This window comes from Cydia fagiglandana, chromosome 11, assembly GCF_963556715.1.
Source record: "Cydia fagiglandana chromosome 11, ilCydFagi1.1, whole genome shotgun sequence".
Classification (NCBI taxonomy): Eukaryota; Metazoa; Arthropoda; class Insecta; order Lepidoptera; family Tortricidae; genus Cydia; species Cydia fagiglandana.
Window position 1 is genome coordinate 12,943,801 of NC_085942.1, and position 22,907 is coordinate 12,966,707.

General features: G+C 42.1%; 2 protein-coding genes and 1 long non-coding RNA gene across 5 annotated transcripts in view; 2 read left to right on the plus strand and 1 right to left on the minus strand.

The window, feature by feature from the left end:
• Positions 1–7,184, plus strand: part of LOC134669037 (protein-L-histidine N-pros-methyltransferase) — a 90,487-nt gene extending 83,303 nt beyond the window's left edge. For all 3 annotated transcript variants that reach the window (XM_063526562.1, XM_063526561.1, XM_063526560.1), the window contains one exon: positions 5,171–7,184. In XM_063526562.1, the coding sequence (XP_063382632.1) occupies positions 5,171–5,394 (224 nt within the window). In that variant the 3' untranslated portion in view covers positions 5,395–7,184. The remainder of the gene's footprint in view (positions 1–5,170) is intronic.
• On the plus strand, positions 2,993–4,564 carry LOC134669052 (uncharacterized). The gene is made up of 2 exons (XR_010098849.1): positions 2,993–3,184; positions 3,739–4,564. It is a non-coding gene; the product is annotated as an uncharacterized LOC134669052 (long non-coding RNA).
• A 571-nt stretch (positions 7,185–7,755) lies between the features above and the next one.
• Positions 7,756–22,739, minus strand: LOC134669048 (uncharacterized). The gene is made up of 9 exons (XM_063526573.1): positions 22,581–22,739; positions 22,209–22,480; positions 21,901–22,063; positions 20,907–21,078; positions 19,936–20,043; positions 19,115–19,310; positions 18,144–18,355; positions 14,673–14,769; positions 7,756–13,878 (listed from the first exon to the last, which is right to left on the minus strand). Exons 2-9 carry the CDS (start codon positions 22,442–22,444, stop codon positions 13,827–13,829), a joined length of 1,236 nt encoding a protein of 411 aa, XP_063382643.1. The 5' UTR covers positions 22,445–22,480; positions 22,581–22,739; the 3' UTR covers positions 7,756–13,826.
• Between the last annotated feature and the right edge of the window lie 168 nt (positions 22,740–22,907).

Genomic DNA, 22,907 nt, shown 5'->3' on the forward strand with positions numbered 1-22,907 from the left:
GGCATGACCTTGAACTTAAACATTCCACGACCGGGCACGCAAAAACTTGTCTTTTCCTGTGAGGTTTCAGCTAACGGGATCTGCCAGAATGAGGAACTTAAATCGATCGAGGTCAGGTATTTCGCTTCCTTCAAACTGTCCAAAATCTGGGGTATATACGGAATGGAATACGAATCTCCCTTTGTGACCGCATTTAATTTCCTGCAATCTAAACAAAATCGCCAATCACCGTTAGGTTTCCTAACTAAAAGAGCCGGGTTATTCCACGGACTCTCACAGGGTGTAACTACGTCCAATTTTAACATGCGGTCTAACTCGGAGGCTAAAGCAGCGCGTTTTTCCGGCGATAACGGGTACTGTTTCGTTTTGATGGGCGTGGCATCACCAGTATCGATAACATGCTCCGTCAAGCTGGTTCTGCCAAGCCCCTTCTCCTCGAACGAAATGTTTTTAAATTTCCCTACGACGGTGTCCGCGAGTTCCCTCTCGGCCGCAGTTAAATGCTCGTAAGACCGAATCGTGTGTACTTGTTCTGCACTTAAACCGTTACAACTAAAATAATTTTCAGGTGGAGTCATGTGTTCCGCATTTTTTAAACATTCAGGCAATAAATCAAAAGCTTTCCAAAAATCATACCCTAAAATAACGTAATTTACGATCGAGGGTATTACTACAAACTTTATTACTTTCGTAGTATTTTCAAACGTAACCGGGACAAAAATGTACCCAATCGACTCGCAATTTACTCCATTTGCGACCCTACACGAACTAGAGTACGCTTCCTGAAATGTAAAACCAAATTTGACAAAATCTAAATGTGCATTGTTCCCTAAAACTGACAATGCTGAACCACTATCGGCCAATCCATAAATCTCAAAATCATTCGCTTTAAATTTCAAATATGGTCTAATATCATCTTTATTTGGAGCAAACAGAATCGTAGCAATCGAACTAGCATTTTTATTTTGTTCAATCGATTTAAACTTTAATCGATTCGATTGACACTTGCTACGATTCAACCTTAGGCGTTTTTTGACTGTTGTTGCATTGGTTTTGTAACGTTACCCTTTTGACAGATCTCACATTCCGATCGTATTGTATTTGCTTTCCCACAACCAAAACAGCTATACGAATTTAATTTAGGCTTTTCTTTACACAATTTAAAATTATGATCCGGTTTACCACATTTGTAACAAACTCCACGATGTGGTTTCGAAAACTTCGCGTCCGAAAACCTTGGTTGCTGTTTTCGCTGTGAAAAGGAACTGTCCGACTTGGTCGCGAAGCTTGAGCTTTGTTTAGCAGCGATGGCATTCACCTGAGGTTGCTTGGCACTGGAGCCTTTATAAACATGATCACGACAAAGTGTATGCTCGCTGACCTTGGGCGGTTCTACAAATAATTTCGCCCTTTGCTGTGAAAACTCAACCTTGCGACAATAAGCCTTCAGTTCGGCGACCGACTTAATATCTATCAATGCCAACTGCTGAGTAAAATGTGGGCGAATGTTGTGCAACAAGATGTCCAGTTTCGCCTCCTCCGGTAAGTCTGATTTCAACCTAGCAAACATGCCAGACATTACCGCAAAATACAAGTGGATGGGTTCGTTTTCCCCCTGCGTTCTAGCTTGAATTTCCTGTCTCAGCCTAAAATCATAGTCACCGGGGACAAACTCATCCAACAAAAGTGACCTTAAATCCTTCCAACTTGAAACCGAACCCTTGACACCTCTAAACCACAACAGTGCCGAGTCTACAAATAAATGTGGTGCCGCCCTAAATAGTTTGGCATCTGAAACCCCATTTGCTTCTTTTAGTTCCTCCACACGCTCCAAAAATGAGCGTGGGTCTGTCAAACCATTAAATTTAACCTGCCATTTTGAAATATTCAAATCACTAGAGCACTGAACCTGCATTTCCCTAATACCGCTTGTTAACATTTCAGAATTATTGCCCGAGACCAAAGGATTTGGATTTGAAACCTCTGCGCTGCCGCTGGGTGCTGCTGGACTTGAACCTGGACCCTCAATCTTCGCCAATAAACTCTCAAGCTTGGATTGCAAACTAATCTTCAATTCTAGCAATGTCTGGTTGCGTTCCGGCTGAACCCTGGCCAGACGATGATAAATATGGTACCCGAGGGCTTTAGCGCGACTTAAAGAATACCTCTCCTTTGTCTCACAATATTTGTCAACAATGGAAGTCAAATCGATCACTTTCTCTGAGACAATGCCTAGCTCCGACTCCGCTGACAGTTCAGTCTCCACTATGTCCTCGCTAGGCGCTTCTAAAATAAGAGACCTAAGTTGCTTTCTCAAAGCGTCAACCGTGGTTGCAGGAGTTTCCGACCGAGTTTGAACCTCATAAATCAACTCATCCTTCAAAAGACTGTGAAATTGAATGCTGCGCTCCATTTTCAACTAGTGTGTAAACTACTGTATTGAAAATTCTGGTATTAACAATATGTATTGTATGTATGACTGTATCACTATGTTGTTTTCTAACAAGATTAAATGATATTAAATAGTGTACTATTTTCTTTAAACCAACCTTAATCTACAAATAATGTAACTGTAATCCTTAATGAGTAAAGTATTTTTTTTTACCGAAAATAATTTCTAACTGACAGGTGTACACTTTCAAACGTCAACTTTCTTTTTAAATTTGCAAAGTGAAAGCTACTATGAAATTGGTTCCAAACAATACCACAAACTTCCAAGAAAGTAATATTTCCAACAAAATTCAATGCTTTTTACTTTAAATATGTAACAATGAGCTGACACTAAAGAAATTTAAGGGAAATGTAAGCAAATACTCCAAATTAATTGTTATTTCTCAAATTCGAATATCTTTGTAATAAGTCCGTACTACAAAAGAATGCACAAACCTTTTTAAATTTCAATTTTTACGCTTAAAAACAACACAAATTTAAAACAAATGTTGAAATTAAATCTTAATATCTAAAATGAGTGAAATTTCCTAGCATGTGCTTGGTGCAAAGTACAAAACCACGTTATTTTTTACGGTTGGCAATAACCTCAAAAATCAAAAAATTGCTTGTCACTTTCTCTTCCAAAAAACATCAAATAAATTGCAGCAAACCAGCAAGATTGCAATCAAATCTTCAAATTACTATATCTAAAGACTATTTAATGAATAAAGAGCAACCAAGACTAAACAAAAAGGTGAGTAACACAGTAAATATTTCACAACTTTCCTGGTACATGAAATTTCACAAGATTCCTTTAGCAAGTTTATACCCAGGGCGCCAGTGAAACGTGCTATTTTAAAGGGGTTAAATAAATTGCAAAGCTCCGGCTTGTTCAAAGAAAGCTATAGCACGTTAGCACAAAAAAAATGAAATTAAATACTTAGTAAAAATGTGGTGTCTAAAATTGCTTGCTAGAGGAACCTAATTTGGGAGATGAAAAAGCGAACACAAATTATATTATAGAAACTTTATTAATCCTAAGATCTTGCCAGTGGTAAGTTAGTGATTTAATCCTAACCTGCGAATCTGTGTGAACCTTTAACTTGATTTGACGACACCTAATTTTAGAACTTAGCTCAGTGGAAAGCTGGGCCGCTTAACAGGTCCAGAATAAAGCTTCACACAGAATTCTACTTATTTTAAGAACTAATTTATTTTTATACTAAATACTATGTACCAGGATTTTCAAATGTCTTTATCTTACTTTAGTGGTTGCTCAAAATTCTAAATTTACTCTAAACTTTGCAGCTGGCGCTGATGCCCTACTAAATTAAATCATGGAAAGGACCGACCTCAGAATTTAAACGTTCCTCAGATGCAGCGGGGTGACAGGCTGCTTTCCCCGGTGAAGCTAGATGCTGAGCAGTGACGTAGAGCTCAGGGGCCGCGCACGTGGTACCAAAGTGACGTGGCAGAGGCAGATGGCGTGCTTAAATTCCTCGCTCCAGGAGGTCTCCAAAACTAAATTGACTTCTAGGATTTTGAAGCTTTTTGAGATAAATTACTCAACGAATGAAATAAATGAATGAATAAATAAATGGATAAATCCCGGCTCCTGAAAACCGAGAAAAGGTTATATTAGCCTACGCCCTTTATGGCCGCTAGAAAAGAGATGAAACCATTTGAAATTTGGCTCACCGCACTGGTAGCTGCTAAGCCTTCTGGCGGAGCGCTCCCTTCCCTCGAGCAGGAGTCTCTCTGCAAAGAACCAAAATCTGGTTAAGAACAAACCCACAACGTCTCGCGCCATTGTGGAGTTGATCACCACGAAATTTAATTTCTACTCACTCAGTGGAGCTTCCGAAGGACTCAAGCCGTTTCCATCTTTCAGACCACCATGCCGAAAGTGTGGTCTTCCCACAAATTGGGCTCTTGCGAGCGAGTGTCCCCAGAGGGGTTCCCAAATCAAATGTGCCTATCATTCTCGAATGATCTCCAATATGGAGTCCCTGAGAGCCCTATTAACAAAAGGTAGGGTGGCAGTCCCTTGAAGACACAAATCCCACGAAAATTCTGTCTGAATTATTTAGACAATATCACTCCTGAGCCTAAGAAATATATTTTTACCATTTAATCTAATATTGTTTCATTCCAGAGCCACTTTGTAAGTCTGTAATTTCTATGTTTTGTTTTAAATCGAAATTGTTTTTTATCTTATAAATCCTACCTACTTCATACAAAGTTTTCCTGGAGTGACAACATAAATATCTCAAGTTTTAATTATTTTTAGTCATATGACAACCCCGACAACAGATAAGCATCGAGAGGTGCATCTGAATGCAACAGATTATGCATAGAAATGCAATCAATGAGGTTTGTTTTGGACACCGTTAAAAACGTTGAAATAAGAAGAGGTATTTTTCTTTTAATTATCAATCGACCCAAAATATTTATTTCAAATTTAGAAAAATGTACTACGTTACATCCCAATTTCTCCACTCTGTCCAGTGCTATGCCCAGTGCAGTGCTTACAACTCATTCGGCATTCAGCAGACGTGACCAGCCCAGTCCCATTTTAGCTTGGCCGCCTTCCGAGCTACATCGAAGATTTGGGTCTTGGAGCATAGCGTGGTGTTCCGGACTCGATCCACCAATTTGACACCTAAAATAAAATCTTCTAATGAAAATTCTTATACACCCGAACCTCATTTAAATGTACAAATTCCATTTTCTCTTCCAGTAACCCCTGACCACAAGCCCGAAGAGCGTCTACCAATCACCGGCGCCCGCTTCGAGCAGCAGGTGGAGTCTTTCGTGGCGTTCATGCGCGACGAGTGCGGGTTCGAGCTGGTCTCGTGGGCGCGCGTGCCGTACCTCTGCGAGGGCGACTTTGCCCAGGCATACTACTGGCTCGATGATTCTGTCTATGTGTTCACGCCTAAGCCCATTCATGAGTCTTCTTAAGATATTAAGGTGTGGGTTCAGCCAGCAGTTAAAATGTGAATATCAATCTTGAGGCCTATTTCTAGTAACTTCATCCATTCGAAACCTAGCCAAAGTGAAAATCGCTTGCGTTCCGCCATCGAATCGCTTTCTGTCTCTCTATCACTCTTCCATATTAGTTTAACAGTGACAGATGCGTTTCGTTCGCTACGTAGCGTTAGCGATTGGCATGTTTTCTACAAAGCCTGATGAAACAACTTCCGAGCTTTGGAAAAAAATCACGAACATACCTAGGTCGTAAACGCACCATTTAAAATTTGTAATTGCGTCTAAAAATGCGTAATCGATGAGGATTACTTTTTTAACCGACGGTCACGCACGGCCGTCCGCTCAGAGATCAGCGAGCTGCGACCTGAACTCACTGTGGATCATATTGCTTCACTTTTGACAATGACGTAAAACGTAATTGTCAGAAGTCGTAACTATAGTCTGTATCTTTAAGTATTTAAACAAAGGTAAACAAACAATTTGTAAATGTTCGGGTAGTTATAACATTTATTGGTTAACCGACCATTTACAAAACCGCCTGGATCAGTCACTGAACGACCTGACTTTAACCTACATGGTGATCATCGAGTAATGTTTTCATCTTCCCTCAGTTGCAGCCTTTTGATGGTAGATTTCGTTTACTTTTATTTAAATACCTAAAGATACCTACAGAGTATAGAGTCGGACTACGCTAAGTTTTAATGCCAAGTGCTATGTCAAATACCGATGGCACCCCTATGGGATATGTTTGCGATGTCAATGCCAAAAGTTAGTAACTTCGTTGTCTTCATCTCAGTTCAATGTTAAATTGCCGGGGAGCCGTTTTATAAACGCGTGTAACTTGCAATATAAACTGAATTTTATTTAAGAAATTAAGGTGGATACAGACGATTTATAAAACTGCCCCGGTCTTACTAACTTCGTCAGGCGGTTGTTGTCTTTAAATAAAATATTTAATTGAACGAAGCGTTATGAGTTATGAATATTGTTTCGTGAGCAATGAATGAGAAACAACGAAATTGGTGTTTTGGTCCTAACCAAAATTGTACACTAAAATGCTGTTTGATAAATATCACATAAATATGTGATGTCGCACCAGAAACAAAAACATTGTTAAGTATCCTTAACATAACTGACTGCCAAATTAAAAACAAAGGTTCCTTTTTGCCACTAACCATTCTTGAGTACTGAAAACTGCTGAAAATAAGCAGTAAGTACCTCACAATTCAACTATGAATTTTGAGTCAGATAACTTGATAAAATGAATGATCTCTACTTATTTTACAAATCTAGCGAGGATGCCTAAATCAACGCACATTATTGTCATCGAATGGGTGTTTATATTCTACATTTTAATATTGTATTGTAAGTGATAAATCGCATTGAATTTATTAGATATTTTATAGATGTTTACTACTTTTTCTACTTTGTATGGTAACTAGTTATACGTAGCTGAATAAGAAAAAGATCAAGTAATATATTGCAATTACGATGAACCTTCACAGGTTGGAACCGAATTGTGTTGAAATTGTCGTATCTCCTAAAGAATTGGAGTCGTTGTACTTACCTACATAGGTTTAAATCATTCCTATATAATACGGCCATTTTAAATCTATTTGTATGTGTCTTTGTGAATAATTATTTGTGTTGTAGCATTCCAATAAGATTTAAAAATATTGAAACATTTTCATCAAAAGGTGCTTTCAATTCTATAAAGATGTCCAGTGTCAGTCAAAATGAATTAAATTCAAAGCAAGCAACTCGTGTCTTTTTATTGCTTTTTATATAACCGATTTAGATGAAATTTGGTAGGTATAGAAATAGTTTGAGGCCTGAGAATGGATGATAAAATATATGATAGATTTTATCACACATTATCATCATTCCACGCAGACGAAGTCAGTTAATAGTGAAAAAAATCTCAATTAACATGTTTGTAACCACTATTTACTTCCAAATTTTATCGCATGAAGTGTCTGAAAACCAAATGCTTGCACGCACTTCTACAGAGTTCTTTCTATACTAAAATCTGCTGTGTTTGCCGGCTCGATTCGGAAAATGGATTAGATTTCTACTAGACTTCAACAAGTTACGATATGGATAATTTAAAGATATTTGTAAGATAGATATGTCAAATTTGACGTTTCCGCGATTCTGGAGGTCTTCTTGAACGATTTCGACAAGTTATGACTTAGATATCCAAGTTACATCTAGTCGATATCTAATGTAGATCTAGTTGATCTCTAAATCGTCTCTAGGTCTTGTGATTATCTCGAAATCCGAATAGGCCTGTGCATAATTTGAGAAGGCTGAATTAAAATAAAACCAAAACTTTGATCAAATAATTTTATTTATTACTAAGCACTGATTTCTCAATCCACTATAATACCACTTTTACAAGATAAAATAATTTTAATGTCGGCAAATAATAAGTTACATGGCAAGGCCAGATATAGATACATCGATTAACCAACAAATGTTTAGTAATTTAATTAATTAACCAAAATGAGTAATACTCTACTATAGCACTCGATAATAGAACTTGCAAATTCCTTATTTAATGTTAAACAAAACTATATACCCTTATAATTTTCTCGCAAATGAATGATTTGACCGTAAGGAATTAGTGCATGATCTATTGTAGAGTACTTTTAGTTATAATTGCATTTAAATGTCAAAATTTTATTTTGATCGAAATTCTATCACAGGAAACAAGATGCCAATTTGAATCAATAAAATGTTCATTTAAATATAATGGATACATAACTCTTTTAACTTCAACCCAAACGTAATAAAATAATAGACCTCTCACCGGAATAGTCGAGAACAAAGGCGACTTTTATACAGAAGGCTCATGCAAAAAATACACAATTACATACAACCACTTTATGCAAAAAATATTTATCTATTTTTTCTTTATTTTGATGATTTTAATTTACATTTAAGACTTAAAAAAGTATAAAATAAAACCTATTCAGATTTTTTTATACTTTTACATCGCAACCAAATATTCACTGCTACATAGTGTTGAATGCTAACATGTCCAAAAATATCATAAATGTTGAGATCGGAATAAACACTAAGTGATCAAATATTAACGGTCACATTAGAAATACTTTTTATCAGTCTGAATTAAATTTATTGTTAAAACATTACATAGAATTCATCCAACACTATGGTGTTAGTTAAGTAAAATGTTAGTTATTTGTGTTACGTAACACTTCCAATTCAACATAAAATGAAGTCCATTTTTGACTAGAACTCTTAATTCTAATACAGAGTGAGATTCTTTTGAATTTTTAATACTTTGCAAGAGTGTACAACGGTCATATAAACTTAATACTAAATACTTATACGAAGAGCAATTCGACCCAAACGTAATAGCCTCATATATACTAGATAACTAGTATAAAAGACTCATTTAGACGGCGCGCAAACTCACATGCGATTTTAGTTACATTGCGGCCTATTGAGGATACACTTAATTCAGCCGACCGATGAAATTACGCAATGTAATGGATTTCGCATGAGAGTTCTCGCGCGTCGTCTAAATGAGCCTTTAGCCCTTTAGTGTCAGTCAGCATCAAAAAGTTTGGAGCAACAAAAGATGACAAATATTGGGACACAGTTATACTACTTTTGGAGTGTGGGAACATACATAAATAGTAACACATATATGTGCATCCATCGATTAGCTTGCCAAAGATGTACTTACACGGAAATGGTCATTTTACTTGTTCCAATGCTGACTGAACAAAGTAACTGGCTAAAATAAAAACTACACATAAATGCCAATAAAAGATTTGGTGCAAACAATACAAAGTACCAAATTATAATATAAAACTCCACAAATAAGACGTCCGACGATAATAAACAATGGGGGTTGGCAACTGTCAATGGTTTTTAGAAATGGCGCCAGCAAAGGTTTTACGTGTCTTCAGTTTTGTTATATGGAATTTGGTTTAAAGGGCATTAGCATCCAAGCCATAAAATTCCAAAAAAAAAAACAATAATTTTACACTACACGTAGTACTTATTGACAATTTGACAGATAAAACCTATGCCCTCTGTAATCCCATTATCCCAACCGCAGCGCCCAGGGAATCGGAAAAGAGCACTAGATGCACTTCCCTTGCCAAACCAAGCTGCTTACGACAAAATATATTGACAACAGTCAAACGTGTGATGTAACTAAGGGTGGTATTCCACCTGTCCAATATGCTGGTCCAATGTCATCGCGTCTCACTCTCTCATTAACCAAAATGTGAGACAAAATTCACATTGGACAAAGTAATTGGACATGTGGATTACCCACCGTAAAACACAAGTTTCGAAAAAAATAAGGTATGATACATTTTCGAATGCGAACAGTTTTTGCATAATGTTCACTAATATAATATAAACGTACAGTACTACAGATACAAAATTTTAAGTTTAAGGTAGGCTTTGCCTAATTATTGCACTAGCAAACTTATGTAGTACATTTCACATATGTGATGTTTTGGAAGTAAATAGCAACTTGCGTTATTATTATATTGTACTTAACCCTACTGCACACTTAGGCGGCAACAATAGTTATTTGTACAACAAGAGATCAAAGTTTGATATTTCTTCGAGTGCTTATTTTGAGTCCCGTGCAAGCGAAAGATTCTATAATAGATTCACGAGCGTAGCGAGTGAATCTAGTTTAGAATCTTGAGCGTAGTAAGGGATTCAAAAGCGCACGAGATGTAAATAACTTTGATCTCGTGTAGTACACAAAATTTTTCACCCTAAGCAGTGAGAACATACTAGAGGGACAGAGATAATAGAACCCAAGTATATCGAACTTGTATTAGACCCCGCATGTTGAAATGACATTTGACTATAAAGGTCACTTGAATGACATTTTGTCTCACTCAGTGAGCAAAATGCGATTTTGCTCACTCATTTTGTATCATTAGTGAGCAAAATGCGATTTTGCTCACTGAGTGAGACAAAATGACTCAGTGAGCAAAATCGCATTTTGCTCACTGTTTTTAAGAATCAAAGTACCCTTGTTCGAGCTGCTGAGGTGAAAACATCTTTGACCGATCAAAATGTAAACGCTTCTTATCCACAACCTGTCGCTATCCTGTATGGCTAAGATCCGCTCGTTATCAGTTATAAGTGCGAAAGTGATGCATGGCATGACAGTGATAAAATTATGACCATGATGCCGTTGCTGAACAACTATTTGTTGTGGTGTTTTTGCAATGTGCAAGTAGCTATACTGCAAAACGTAATTCAAGACCAAAAAAAGTAAGAAATGTTGCCACTTTTTTACTAGCGCGTCTTGTATTTATGTACAAATAAATAAATAAAAGTACTTTTTTAAATAGTAGGAGTAAAATTACTAATGAATAAATTATCTTAGCGTGATTATTTATCAAAAGGAATTTACAATTTTAGAAACAAATTATTGCAATGGCAACATGGTCTCACTTTTTTTGGTCTTGAATTACGTTTTGCAGTATAGCTAAAGTAGATAGCGCATTTCATGATCTCAACGTGTGAAAGCACCATAACAGTAACTTATGCCGGCTACACACGTTAACTATAAATCGTAGCGATTAATCTGTGCAGTCCGATTTGCGCAGTTTTATCTACCGTGTGTATGACAATCGTTACGATAATCGACAACGTTTTGTCATACACACGGTAGATAAAACTGCGCAAATCGGACTGCACAGATTAATCGCTACGATTTATAGTTAACGTGTGTAGCCGGGGTTACGAAGCGGTCATCCAGTCCTTTTAAAAGCAGCTTATGCAGCGTACAAGCGGGTATGTGTCGTGTACTTTTCATTTTTATTGTTATACATTTTGTTGCGTAAATACATTGTAAACGTAAAATCCACTTTGGCGTATACAACCGATATCAGGTCAGGATAAAGAAAATAAAAACAATTCTAAACTTATAACTTCAAGAACATAGGTTTTAGACCCCCCACGGTTGAAGAGATAAGCCTCTATTTTGTCGGTCCGTAAGTACACTACAGGAGCAGAGGGCCTACCGCAAACCACGTTCGACGTGTTGCCTTGTCACACTTACGTATGAATTTACAAGTGCGACAGAAAGGCAACATGTCGAGCGTGGCGACAGGCCCTAAGTTCAGCAACCCCCCGCCCGTGTGCAGCCATCAAACCTAACCTTATATTCACAAGCGACGCTAGCTAACGACATGAAAAATGCAGTCTTCGATAAGATACCTCTTCTCACACACGACAAGACTTGGCGACTTCAATTTCAATTTACTTCTAACTCTTGACAAATAAACATGGTTTCAATTTAATGAAATTAAAGTTAAAAAAAAAACATATATTTACTCATTCTTAATAGAAAATAGAATCAAGATGATCATTACTAATCGTAATGATTCTGGTTGCTACTATGTATACTAATGTAAATTATCATTATGAATGGTTATTTTTGCGAAAATGCTATAAAATATTTATATAGCTATAGCGCAAAAAAATATTGTTATAACTTCAAATAGAAAAAAACTCCGATCTAATTTATGAAAATGAATTATTCCGTGTGGTCGTAAAGATTATTACTACCGCATACTTCGTTTTAATGAAACTGACTTATAATCATGTCAAGACTTCGCTCAGGCCTATACCTATTACACCACTATCACAGTGTAAATAATGCACTTACGATAATACATTCAAATAAAGAAGGACGAAACAGGATCCATAACTGCAAAAAGATCTCAACAGCAAAAGCAATAAAGCGTGTACACGACGTGTACGAACAATAACAGGTAAAGAAATTTAACAAAAACGTAAAATAAATACTAAGATAAATATTAAACGTATACAATAACACAAACCAAAACGGCTTGTAAGGAGAAAGTGTATAAAAATAAAAAAGTAAAGCATAATATTAGTAATAATGAGAACAATTACAATCAACAGCAGGCCTCAAGAGCAAGCCACATTTAGAGAACACACGATATATGTAGGTATAAGAAGACTTCAAGGTAAGCCTCTACTTATTTAAATTTTCCATCCCGGCTTGTACTTTATGGATATCTAATATTGTGCGATCAGTCGATCAGCAAGTAAACACAATACTTTTATTATCCGTAAATCAGACTAATTCTAATTTTTACAACATTCCCGCTGCTGTTTTACAACAATTTATAAAAAAAAAATTATAAGTAAGCTACCCTAATGTAGAAAGTTCCAGTATACCAATATAAAATGCCATACAAAAGTACCTACTTCTGCTATTTGGAGCTTTCTATATTCGTGTAGCAAACAACTTAAACCGGTAGTGAAAGAGCGAACCGGACTCTATGCACTTATATTATGGTGTAAAGTGATGCAAAATAGTATTCAATAGAAAAGGCCAAACATTTTAATATTGCGATTGCGAAGTAACTTTGTGATTTTGATGTTGGTTATCGACTTGGTATTAAAAAAAACCGGGCAAGTGCGAGTCGGACTCGCGCACGAAGGGTTCCGTACCATAATGCAAAAAAAAACAGAAAAAAAAAACGGTCACCCATCCAAGTACTGACCACGCCCGACGTTGCTTAACTTTGGTCAAAAATCACGTTTGTTGTATGGGAGCCCCATTTAACCCTTTATTTTATTCTGTTTTTAGTATTTGTTGCTATAGCGGCAACAGAAATACATCATCTGTGAAAATTTCAACTGTCTAGCTATCACGGTTCGTGAGATACAGCCTGGTGACAGACAGACGGACGGACGGACAGCGAAATCTTAGTAATAGGGTTCCGTTTTACCCTTTGGGTACGGAACCCTAAAAATCAAACCTATTCGGATTTTGAACTTGCTTTAGAAGAATATAGATTAGAAAATTTCTATTGAACGCCATTATACATACACAGTAACCACATGTGTATCACTTCGTGATGAGCAGATATGCCAGATATAGGTTGCCTAGCCAAATCTGTCAGTAACTTATTGTGATGATACTAGCGTAATAAAAAGACAGTATTATTTACCTTTGACAACGACGCTTGGCCAAACCATACTTGCGCAGCTTTGAAAATGTACAGTCAACCAATTTGATTCATAGGCCACTATAGAACCATGTCGTAATAAATCATATGTTTATCTTCTACGACAGTGCTTATTGTGTGATGTATTTCATATTTCTAGTTAAAGCGAGGTTTTATAGTAGCCTAGGAATCAAATTGGTTGAAAGAACACTAAAATAGAGACGGACTATATTTTCGTTGCTGTTTATCTAAAAGTCACCATAGACAGATATCTATCTGTCTATGGTGACTTTTATTTGACATGGATATCGCTAGTGTTAGAATCCGGTGCACTGTCAGTGTGAGCAGAAGTGAGACTACCTAGAGTGCCCTCTCACTCTCTGGGGCTCAGCCGCAGACTCTCTGGGGCTAGTTGCCACTCACTATTTTGCGATTCTCGATCTCTTCCATGTTGTTCGAACTGAAATATAACAGAATAATATGTTACAATTGGTTTTCGGTTGATTGCACTGTGATGAGTATTGTCTGTAAGGAGACCCCTGAAAGATTATTGCTAGTTGAAATTATATTGCAAAAATTAGCACTCAATAACGGCAGTCTATGGCATACTGATATATGTATACTCTATCAAATAATTGAAAATTGAGCTAAACTGGTCAATTCGTATTCTGGAATCCACGAGGAATTTTAGGTATTTAGAAGAGATGTCTACGAAAATCGTGAAGGAGATAACTTTTGGTTAATTTGCCTACAGTTTATCTATGAATTTTGGTCAACGAATTCCTGTTATTCGGTTCAAGTACAATTTTCATACTCAAAACCTCCTGAGAATAAATGTACATTACAATGTACATAGTCGTGCAATCTAATTTGACCTTTCATGAACCAAATAAAGTAGCATTTCTTTTGTTTCATTGCTTTTTAAAACAAACGAAATTCGTTCCTATGTACTCATAGAATAAGGTTCAAATTAAAATGTTGAATTAAAGGTAATGAAAAAGTAGTGACCCGTCACCCATATAAACATCATCATCATCATCATCTCAGCCACAAGACGTCCACTGCTGAACACAGGCCTCCCCCTTCATGATGGGGGGTGAGTGCCATAATCGCCACGCTTGGCAGGCGGGTTGGCGATCGCAGTCGAGTACACCGAATTTGAGGGACGCTGCTGCCCGTCCACCGGTGGTCTTGGACGTAGTTTAAGGACATACCCGGGTTCACATGTAAACATAATATAAAACAGTGTGTTACCGTAGTTTGTCGTCGTTCTTCCACGAGGTGACCTGGATGTGCGGCGGCGGCAGGTAGCTGCGCAGCGACTGCACCAGCTGGATCGTGTCCAGCAGGACTGGAACATACACATCAACCGTTACCACTGCTACAAATGGACTTTCATAATCGTGGAATCGTTTTTAGCACTAGAAAAAGGTAAACAATCTTGATGTGTATTTTATTGGAAAATACTTTTGAAAAATAAGTCACAGCAAGTATGTATCAATTATGAATTATATACGATTATTTACATTCTATTGCTGTCATAAGTAATAGTTACTGATTTTAAAAAAGCGTTTTTCAATTAAAAGGCGAAAATAGGTGACCATCATCCTCTAAAGAGATTTAGTAAAGTTGTTAGAGAGTACTCACTCTTCTGCAGCTGCTCGGACTGCTTGCCGTAGGGCTTGCACATGGCGGGGCGCACGCAGGGCCGCATGCGCTGGGGTGCTACGGACAGGAAACCTCCCAGAGCGCCAGGTCCCTTCTCATTCCTCTTGATCTAATTGATCCGGGGGTAAGGGAAGGGTTCTTGGACGGTGCACCCCGGGGGCAGCGGTAAATAATCTCTTGATTTTCAAGTGATTCCTTACCGGTGCTGCCAATGTCCTGTCGTGGGGGGGTTGAGGGGGTTCCGCACAGGGTGTCCTCTCAATGAGGGAGAGTTCACCCGAGTGTGTGCTGGAGGGGGCCTTCGGGCCGGGCGGCTACGGTCGCGGATGGGGCCTTCGGGCCGGGCGCGTGAGGGCACAGGAATGCCGCTGGCCTGTATAAAACTGCGGTCCCCGTAACTGTCTAGGCAGAGGGCCTATGATGACGGCCGGGGGGGGGGGGTTGCCACTGCTGGCCGGCGCCGGCATGGTGGCCACGAGGATGACCACCTCTATAAAAAATCGCTAAGACAACCTGAGGAGGTGGAACCCGGGGTTTTTCCATCTCCTCCCGGCGCGGAGGTTGTCATGAGGGATCAGTGTGTGGTGTCGCCCTGCATACTACCTTCGAGAGGGGGAGCTTCGGCTCCAGGGCTTTCGGGTCCAAGGAGGGGACAGCCTCGGCTGTCGGCAGCAGGCGGTGTTCGCGGTAGAATGCTCTGCGATCCCGTGTTCACCGTCACTATTGCTGCGAGACGGGCATACCGTGGAGGGTTTAGTCGGTATTTGGCCCCTTGGCCACGAGTCCGACATATCCGTCCTAGTTCCCCGGCTAGGCGGAATGCCCAAATGCATTACTCCACGTTAAAAAAAAAAAAAAAAAAGGGCGCATGCGCTGCAGGTTGCGCGCCAGCTCCGCGAAGGCGCGCACCACGCGCTCCTGCCCGCCGCCGCCGCCGCCGTTGTAGTTGTTAGAGAGTACTCACTCTTCTGCAGCTGCTCGGACTGCTTGCCGTAGGGCTTGCACATGGCGGGGCGCACGCAGGGCCGCATGCACTGCAGGTTGCGCGCCAGCTCCGCGAAGGCGCGCACCACGCGCTCCTGCCCGCCGCCGCCGCCGCCGTTGTAGTTGTTAGAGAGTACTCACTCTTCTGCAGCTGCTCGGACTGCTTGCCGTAGGGCTTGCACATGGCGAGGCGCACGCAGGGCCGCATGCGCTGCAGGTTGCGCGCCAGCTCCGCGAAGGCGCGCACCACGCGCTCCTGCCCGCCGCCGCCGCCGCCGTTGTAGTTGTTAGAGAGTACTCACTCTTCTGCAGCTGCTCGGACTGCTTGCCGTAGGGCTTGCACATGGCGGGGCGCACGCAGGGCCGCATGCACTGCAGGTTGCGCGCCAGCTCCGCGAAGGCGCGCACCACGCGCTCCTGCCCGCCGCCGCCGCCGCCGTTGTAGTTGTTAGAGAGTACTCACTCTTCTGCAGCTGCTCGGACTGCTTGCCGTAGGGCTTGCACATGGCGGGGCGCACGCAGGGCCGCATGCGCTGCAGGTTGCGCGCCAGCTCCGCGAAGGCGCGCACCACGCGCTCCTGCCCGCCGCCGCCGCCGCCGTTGTAGTTGTTAGAGAGTACTCACTCTTCTGCAGCTGCTCGGACTGCTTGCCGTAGGGCTTGCACATGGCGGGGCGCACGCAGGGCCGCATGCGCTGCAGGTTGCGCGCCAGCTCCGCGAAGGCGCGCACCACGCGCTCCTGCCCGCCGCCGCCGCCGCCGTTGTAGTTGTTAGAGAGTACTCACTCTTCTGCAGCTGCTCGGACTGCTTGCCGTAGGGCTTGCACATGGCGGGGCGCACGCAGGGCCGCATGCGCTGCAGGTTGCGCGCCAGCTCCGCGAAGGCGCGCACCACGCGCTCCTGCCCGCCGCCGCCGCCGCCGTTGTAGTTGTTAGAGAGTACTCACTCTTCTGCAGCTGCTCGGACTGCTTGCCGTAGGGCTTGCACATGGCGGGGCGCACGCAGGGCCGCATGCGCTGCAGGTTGCGCGCCAGCTCCGCGAAGGCGCGCACCACGCGCTCCTGCCCGCCGCCGCCGCCGCCGTTGTAGTTGTTAGAGAGTACTCACTCTTCTGCAGCTGCTCGGACTGCTTGCCGTAGGGCTTGCACATGGCGGGGCGCACGCAGGGCCGCATGCGCTGCAGGTTGCGCGCCAGCTCCGCGAAGGCGCGCACCACGCGCTCCTGCCCGCCGCCGCCGCCGCCGTTGTAGTTGTTAGAGAGTACTCACTCTTCTGCAGCTGCTCGGACTGCTTGCCGTAGGGCTTGCACATGGCGGGGCGCACGCAGGGCCGCATGCGCTGCAGGTTGCGCGCCAGCTCCGCGAAGGCGCGCACCACGCGCTCCTGCCCGCCGCCGCCGCCGCCGTTGTAGTTGTTAGAGAGTACTCACTCTTCTGCAGCTGCTCGGACTGCTTGCCGTAGGGCTTGCACATGGCGGGGCGCACGCAGGGCCGCATGCGCTGCAGGTTGCGCGCCAGCTCCGCGAAGGCGCGCACCACGCGCTCCTGCCCGCCGCCGCCGCCGCCGTTGTAGTTGTTAGAGAGTACTCACTCTTCTGCAGCTGCTCGGACTGCTTGCCGTAGGGCTTGCACATGGCGGGGCGCACGCAGGGCCGCATGCGCTGCAGGTTGCGCGCCAGCTCCGCGAAGGCGCGCACCACGCGCTCCTGCCCGCCGCCGCCGCCGCCGTTGTAGTTGTTAGAGAGTACTCACTCTTCTGCAGCTGCTCGGACTGCTTGCCGTAGGGCTTGCACATGGCGGGGCGCACGCAGGGCCGCATGCGCTGCAGGTTGCGCGCCAGCTCCGCGAAGGCGCGCACCACGCGCTCCTGCCCGCCGCCGCCGCCGCCGTTGTAGTTGTTAGAGAGTACTCACTCTTCTGCAGCTGCTCGGACTGCTTGCCGTAGGGCTTGCACATGGCGGGGCGCACGCAGGGCCGCATGCGCTGCAGGTTGCGCGCCAGCTCCGCGAAGGCGCGCACCACGCGCTCCTGCCCGCCGCCGCCGCCGCCGTTGTAGTTGTTAGAGAGTACTCACTCTTCTGCAGCTGCTCGGACTGCTTGCCGTAGGGCTTGCACATGGCGGGGCGCACGCAGGGCCGCATGCGCTGCAGGTTGCGCGCCAGCTCCGCGAAGGCGCGCACCACGCGCTCCTGCCCGCCGCCGCCGCCGCCGCCGCCTGACGCGCTTGTCGCGCCGCTCGCGCTGCCGCCCGACCCCGACAGGGACTCTAGACTTTCTAGGTTCGCTCTGGAAATTTCAATGTATCGAAGATAAGTTTTATGAATTGAATAAGTTTTATTAAATTCTACAACCTTATTACCAATAGGTTGTCATGTTGTCTGTTAAGCCTTTGACCGCTAAAGACGGCAACTTACGGGCGCGGCTACAGCCCAATATCAACCTTTCTGCATGACGCGCCGCACACGATAGGCATGGCGATCAAAGGGTTAAGATTTTGAATCTGGGCCCACCACGCAAAAAAATACAACATCGGTAACACTGTTGAGCTTCCGATCGAAACTACCAGCACGTGACCACACATGTCCGCGTTGACGCTGAGAGTATTTCACGCAGATTCCCGTTTGATTACTTAAACCCCGATACAATAGTAGTGTAAAAGCAGCACCACTAGACCGAAAGATCGGTTAAAGAGTACCTACATAACCACCAATTACACTACTTGTTGCAACAAGCGTGTTAAACATTTGGGAAAGACTGCTGGGTGCGTCACATACTGTCCGAATGTGTATTATGGATGGCTTTATCCACATTATAAAATAAGTATCACTTTTTAACACCATGCCATCGAAAGAGACAGACACTGTCATTATCACGCGATCTGACCTGATGAGTTCGAAAAAAGAAACTGATTTGACTAGTATTCAAATACCCTATTACACTAGTCCCAGCAAGTGCAATAAAAATAAGAAGTAAGATTTAGGAGACCTGCACACACTGTATCCCACCCAGCACAGTGTTACCCATCACTGTCCTGACCACACTGACCTGAGAAAGTCAGTGAGCTTGTGCTCATCCGTGTAGTGATGCTTCTTGGTGTCGGATGAGGATCCGGAGCGCTGGTGGCTGTACTTGTCCTGGTGCAGCGAGCGGGACTGGTGCTGCAGCAGCAGTTGTTGCTGGTGTTGGGAGAGTTTGTCTTGCGCCTGAGTGCGCCGGTCCGCCTTCTCCGTCGTTAGGCCCGCTGGAATATGGAAAACATTTCACTTTGGACACTTCACCCCTTTGCTCTTCGAAATGTCCCACGAGTCGGACTCGTGCATGAAGTTCCCGTTCCATTATGCAGAAAACGGCAAATAAAACTACGGTGTTGTATGGGAGCCCCACTTATATGTATATTTGTTTTATTCTGTTTCTAGTATTTGTTGTTATAGCGGCAACAGAAATACATCTGTGAAAATTTCAACTGCTGGACGGTTTACGAGATACAGCCTGGTGACAGAGAGACTGATGGACAGCGGAGTCTTAGGAATAGGGTCCCGTTATTACCGTATGTATGGAACCCTAAAAATAAAAGTTCAAGTTTTAGGGGTCGGCAACGTGCATGCTGTGAGAAGTGCCCAGCGGTTTTGGAGTTGCACGCCCTCTGCACACGTGGTCCTATTACCCTAGTCTTAGTCCAAGCATGAACTTTTTTTTTCGACTGGTCCGGTTACTCGGACTACCAGGATTTGTTATTCCGCTTCATCCTACCGATAAGTTGCCACTGACGCGGTATAAAAACTGAAATATTTTTTTGATCTAAAGAGTCCCAAAAAATAATAAACTAAGCATAAAATAAAAATGTGGATGTTTACATAGCAACTCACTGAGGGCGGCGAGGTGCGGCGCCAGCGGCAGCTGGTAGTCCTGCAGCGCCGAGCCGCGCAGCAGGCGCTCCACCGCCTGGCTGTCCGCCAGGTTCGCCGCGCCCGACTCTGCACATTATCGCATTAAACATGTCAAACAATACATCCAAACTATGTATCCGTGGACTTGGAAAAGTTTAACCTTGAAATATTTCAACAACGAATTGAAGCAAGATAGTTACATCTATAGACGCCACTACATTGGCACTCAGAATTAAGCAAAGTTTATTACGCTTATTGTTTGTAAGCGCGTATTTAAGATGAAGAGAACATAATTAATGATAATAATACTATATTAAAATTATTTTAAATAGTTTACTCACAAACAAATCAAGTCAAATAGACGCTTGATATGTTTTTATCCATTTTCGAGAACCTTCCTAGGAGCACCAACTGCACTGCCTCTGGAGCATTCCATGAAATTGTCTACCATTGTCCCGTACAAACGCGAAGTTTCTAAAGATTTAAAGGTATAAGAGTTTCCTTTTCTATGACAAATGGTCAAAAATATGCACAGAAAAATAATCGCCTGCTTTAAATGCCGAGAAAAAAGTTGCAACACAGGAAATAAAATGCGTTTGTACGGGACAGCGGGACAGCCCGTGGAATGCTCCCTGTAGTGATCGAGCGCGCGACGAATAGGTTAGCGCGACGCGATTTAGTTAAAAACTCGCGTCGCGCTGAGTTCAGCGCAGCGCAGAGCAGAGCAGATTTTGTAAAGTACAGAACGTCCTTTAGCTACGCACACTGCATCGCAAAGAACTTCCATATTTCACAAAATCTGCTCTGCGCTGCGCTGCATGAATTACGTCGCCTGCGGCTCAGCATACGCTTAGCCGTACATGCGGACGTATGCGGACGTTCGAATCTGACAGGAGTAATACATGTAGTTATACTGAGTAGGTACTATAGTTGATCCATATAAAACATACCTGGAATATAAGTAGGCTGTTGTGAAAGGTGCTGCTGTATAGACTTCTGCGTCATCTCCAGCTGATTCTTGTAGTAACGGCAGGCCGGGTTCGGGCAGTTCTGCACCACCTCTACGATGAACTCTTTTTCCATGCCAAACTGCTCCCGTCCTATTGTGTATGATTCTACCACCTACAAGTTATAGATAAACAGTTAACAATCGCCTCACACAATGATTATCCCCGTCTCGCCCAATTGCGGTGCCTCTGTTTCAATGGAATTTTAACTTTCATAAAGACTAAAAAGTCTGTATTTATTTTGTCTCATCAATAGCAATTGAAAAATCAACCCAAAAAAAAATACAACTATAGTCCGTACGGAAAGAGAAGAGTCGTGAAATGTATTGGGCCCCATACATTCCACGACTCTTCTCTTTCCAAACAGTCTCTAGATTCAATCTTCCCTAGCTTCTACAGTGTGGCATGAGACTAATGACTAAGATACATATACAGGCTCATTCAACATATGCAAATTTATTTTCATTATTTGATAGATTTATTGTATTGAATGTGCTTCAGTATTTGGCATTATACTTAATATTGGAAAATCACATGTAATGTAAGTTGTTAAGTTTCTTTGAAATACAACAGCAAACCATTCCAATAAATATTACTCAAATGCAAAACATTGCTTAATTTTTTCTCCTACTATACTACTAATAAAAACATTTATGTCAGTAAAGGATACATGAATGTTTATAATTAAATAATCTTATAATAGTAAAAAATCGGAGAATGACTTTGAATAACTCAAGAACTACAAAGTCATGGCAAAGTCACAATGAAGGCAGACTACTTTGAGAGTGATTCAGTGGTTAATTCATGAAAACATACTCAAAGTAATTGTCAGTTGCTACTACTACAATTTTGCAATAATAAGAAATATTAATGGTTACTAAGATTAATTAAAGGTTACTAAGAAATATAGTAAGACATCATAATATAGTAAACTCACTGCTCTGACTGTAGCTTCTAAACCTAAATGCAGGCCGTGGGGCCCATTCATATGCTTCAGCATCACAGCATTGGCAAAGTGCTCATATGGCAGTATTATTTTCCCGTTTTCTCTAAGAATTAGTCGGCCTTGGGTATCCAGCCCCACTCTTGATGCCATCATTCTGAAATTAAAATGAGAAGTCTTATGACATTGCAACTACAACTAAATAAATAATTAGAAATGTATGTTCAATTGTTAAATTGGTTTGATAACATTTTTTTATGACTAATAAGTATCCAATAAGAATTAGCTTTGCTTTGACTTACTGAAGGTATGCAGCACTGGGCAGCATGGAGGAGTCCTTAAGATCACTAAAACATTGCAAGAGCTCGATGCTGGGGCTCCAGCCCTTGTTCTGCAGATACAGCTGCAGTAGCATGTACAGCTTCTCCGTGACGTAGCCCTCGGCGGCGTGCGGCGCCGCGCCCGCGCTCCCTCCGCCGCCGCCCGACCCGCCGGTGCTCTTCGCGAGCACACTCTTCATGGTCTCCGCCAGATCCATCTTGTAGATGTCCAGGTAAGTCCTCTTTTGGGAATCCTGCACCCAAAACAAACACTAGCGAATAATGCCACCCTCGGAGATCGATAGCACCACGTTTGAACGGAATTATGTACGTTTTCTGCGGTATTTTACTCACCAGAATGATAGTAATGTATATGCAAGTCACCAAAAAACACTGCACTGTCCTATGAACTAAAAATTACGGTGATATCCATCTACTAGTTTTATTTTTATAAAAAGACAGAAATTTGTGGAGTCTCAATCCTTTCTTCTTTGACTTGACGCTGTCATTTTATTTTGATAGTGTTGGGACAACAAAACGCCAAGACTCGGTTTTCTGCAGAACTTTCTAATAAAATTTAGATATGGAAATAATTATAAATTTTATTTCATGATTTGTAATTAAATGACTTTTTATATATACTACTACTCGAAATAAATATACTTTCAATTTGCAATGTTT

Excerpts from the sequence above, each read along its gene's own strand:
- LOC134669048 (XM_063526573.1), bottom strand. The coding sequence starts at position 22,444 with ATGGATCTGGCGGAGACCATGAAGAGTGTGCTCGCGAAGAGCACCGGC. Across the intron at positions 19,311-19,935 it reads GCCGCACCTCGCCGCCCTCA|CGGGCCTAACGACGGAGAAG; the intron begins GTGAGTTGCTAT and ends TCCATATTCCAG. Across the intron at positions 13,879-14,672 it reads AAGAACGACGACAAACTACG|TTCGAACAACATGGAAGAGA; the intron begins GTAACACACTGT and ends GTTATATTTCAG.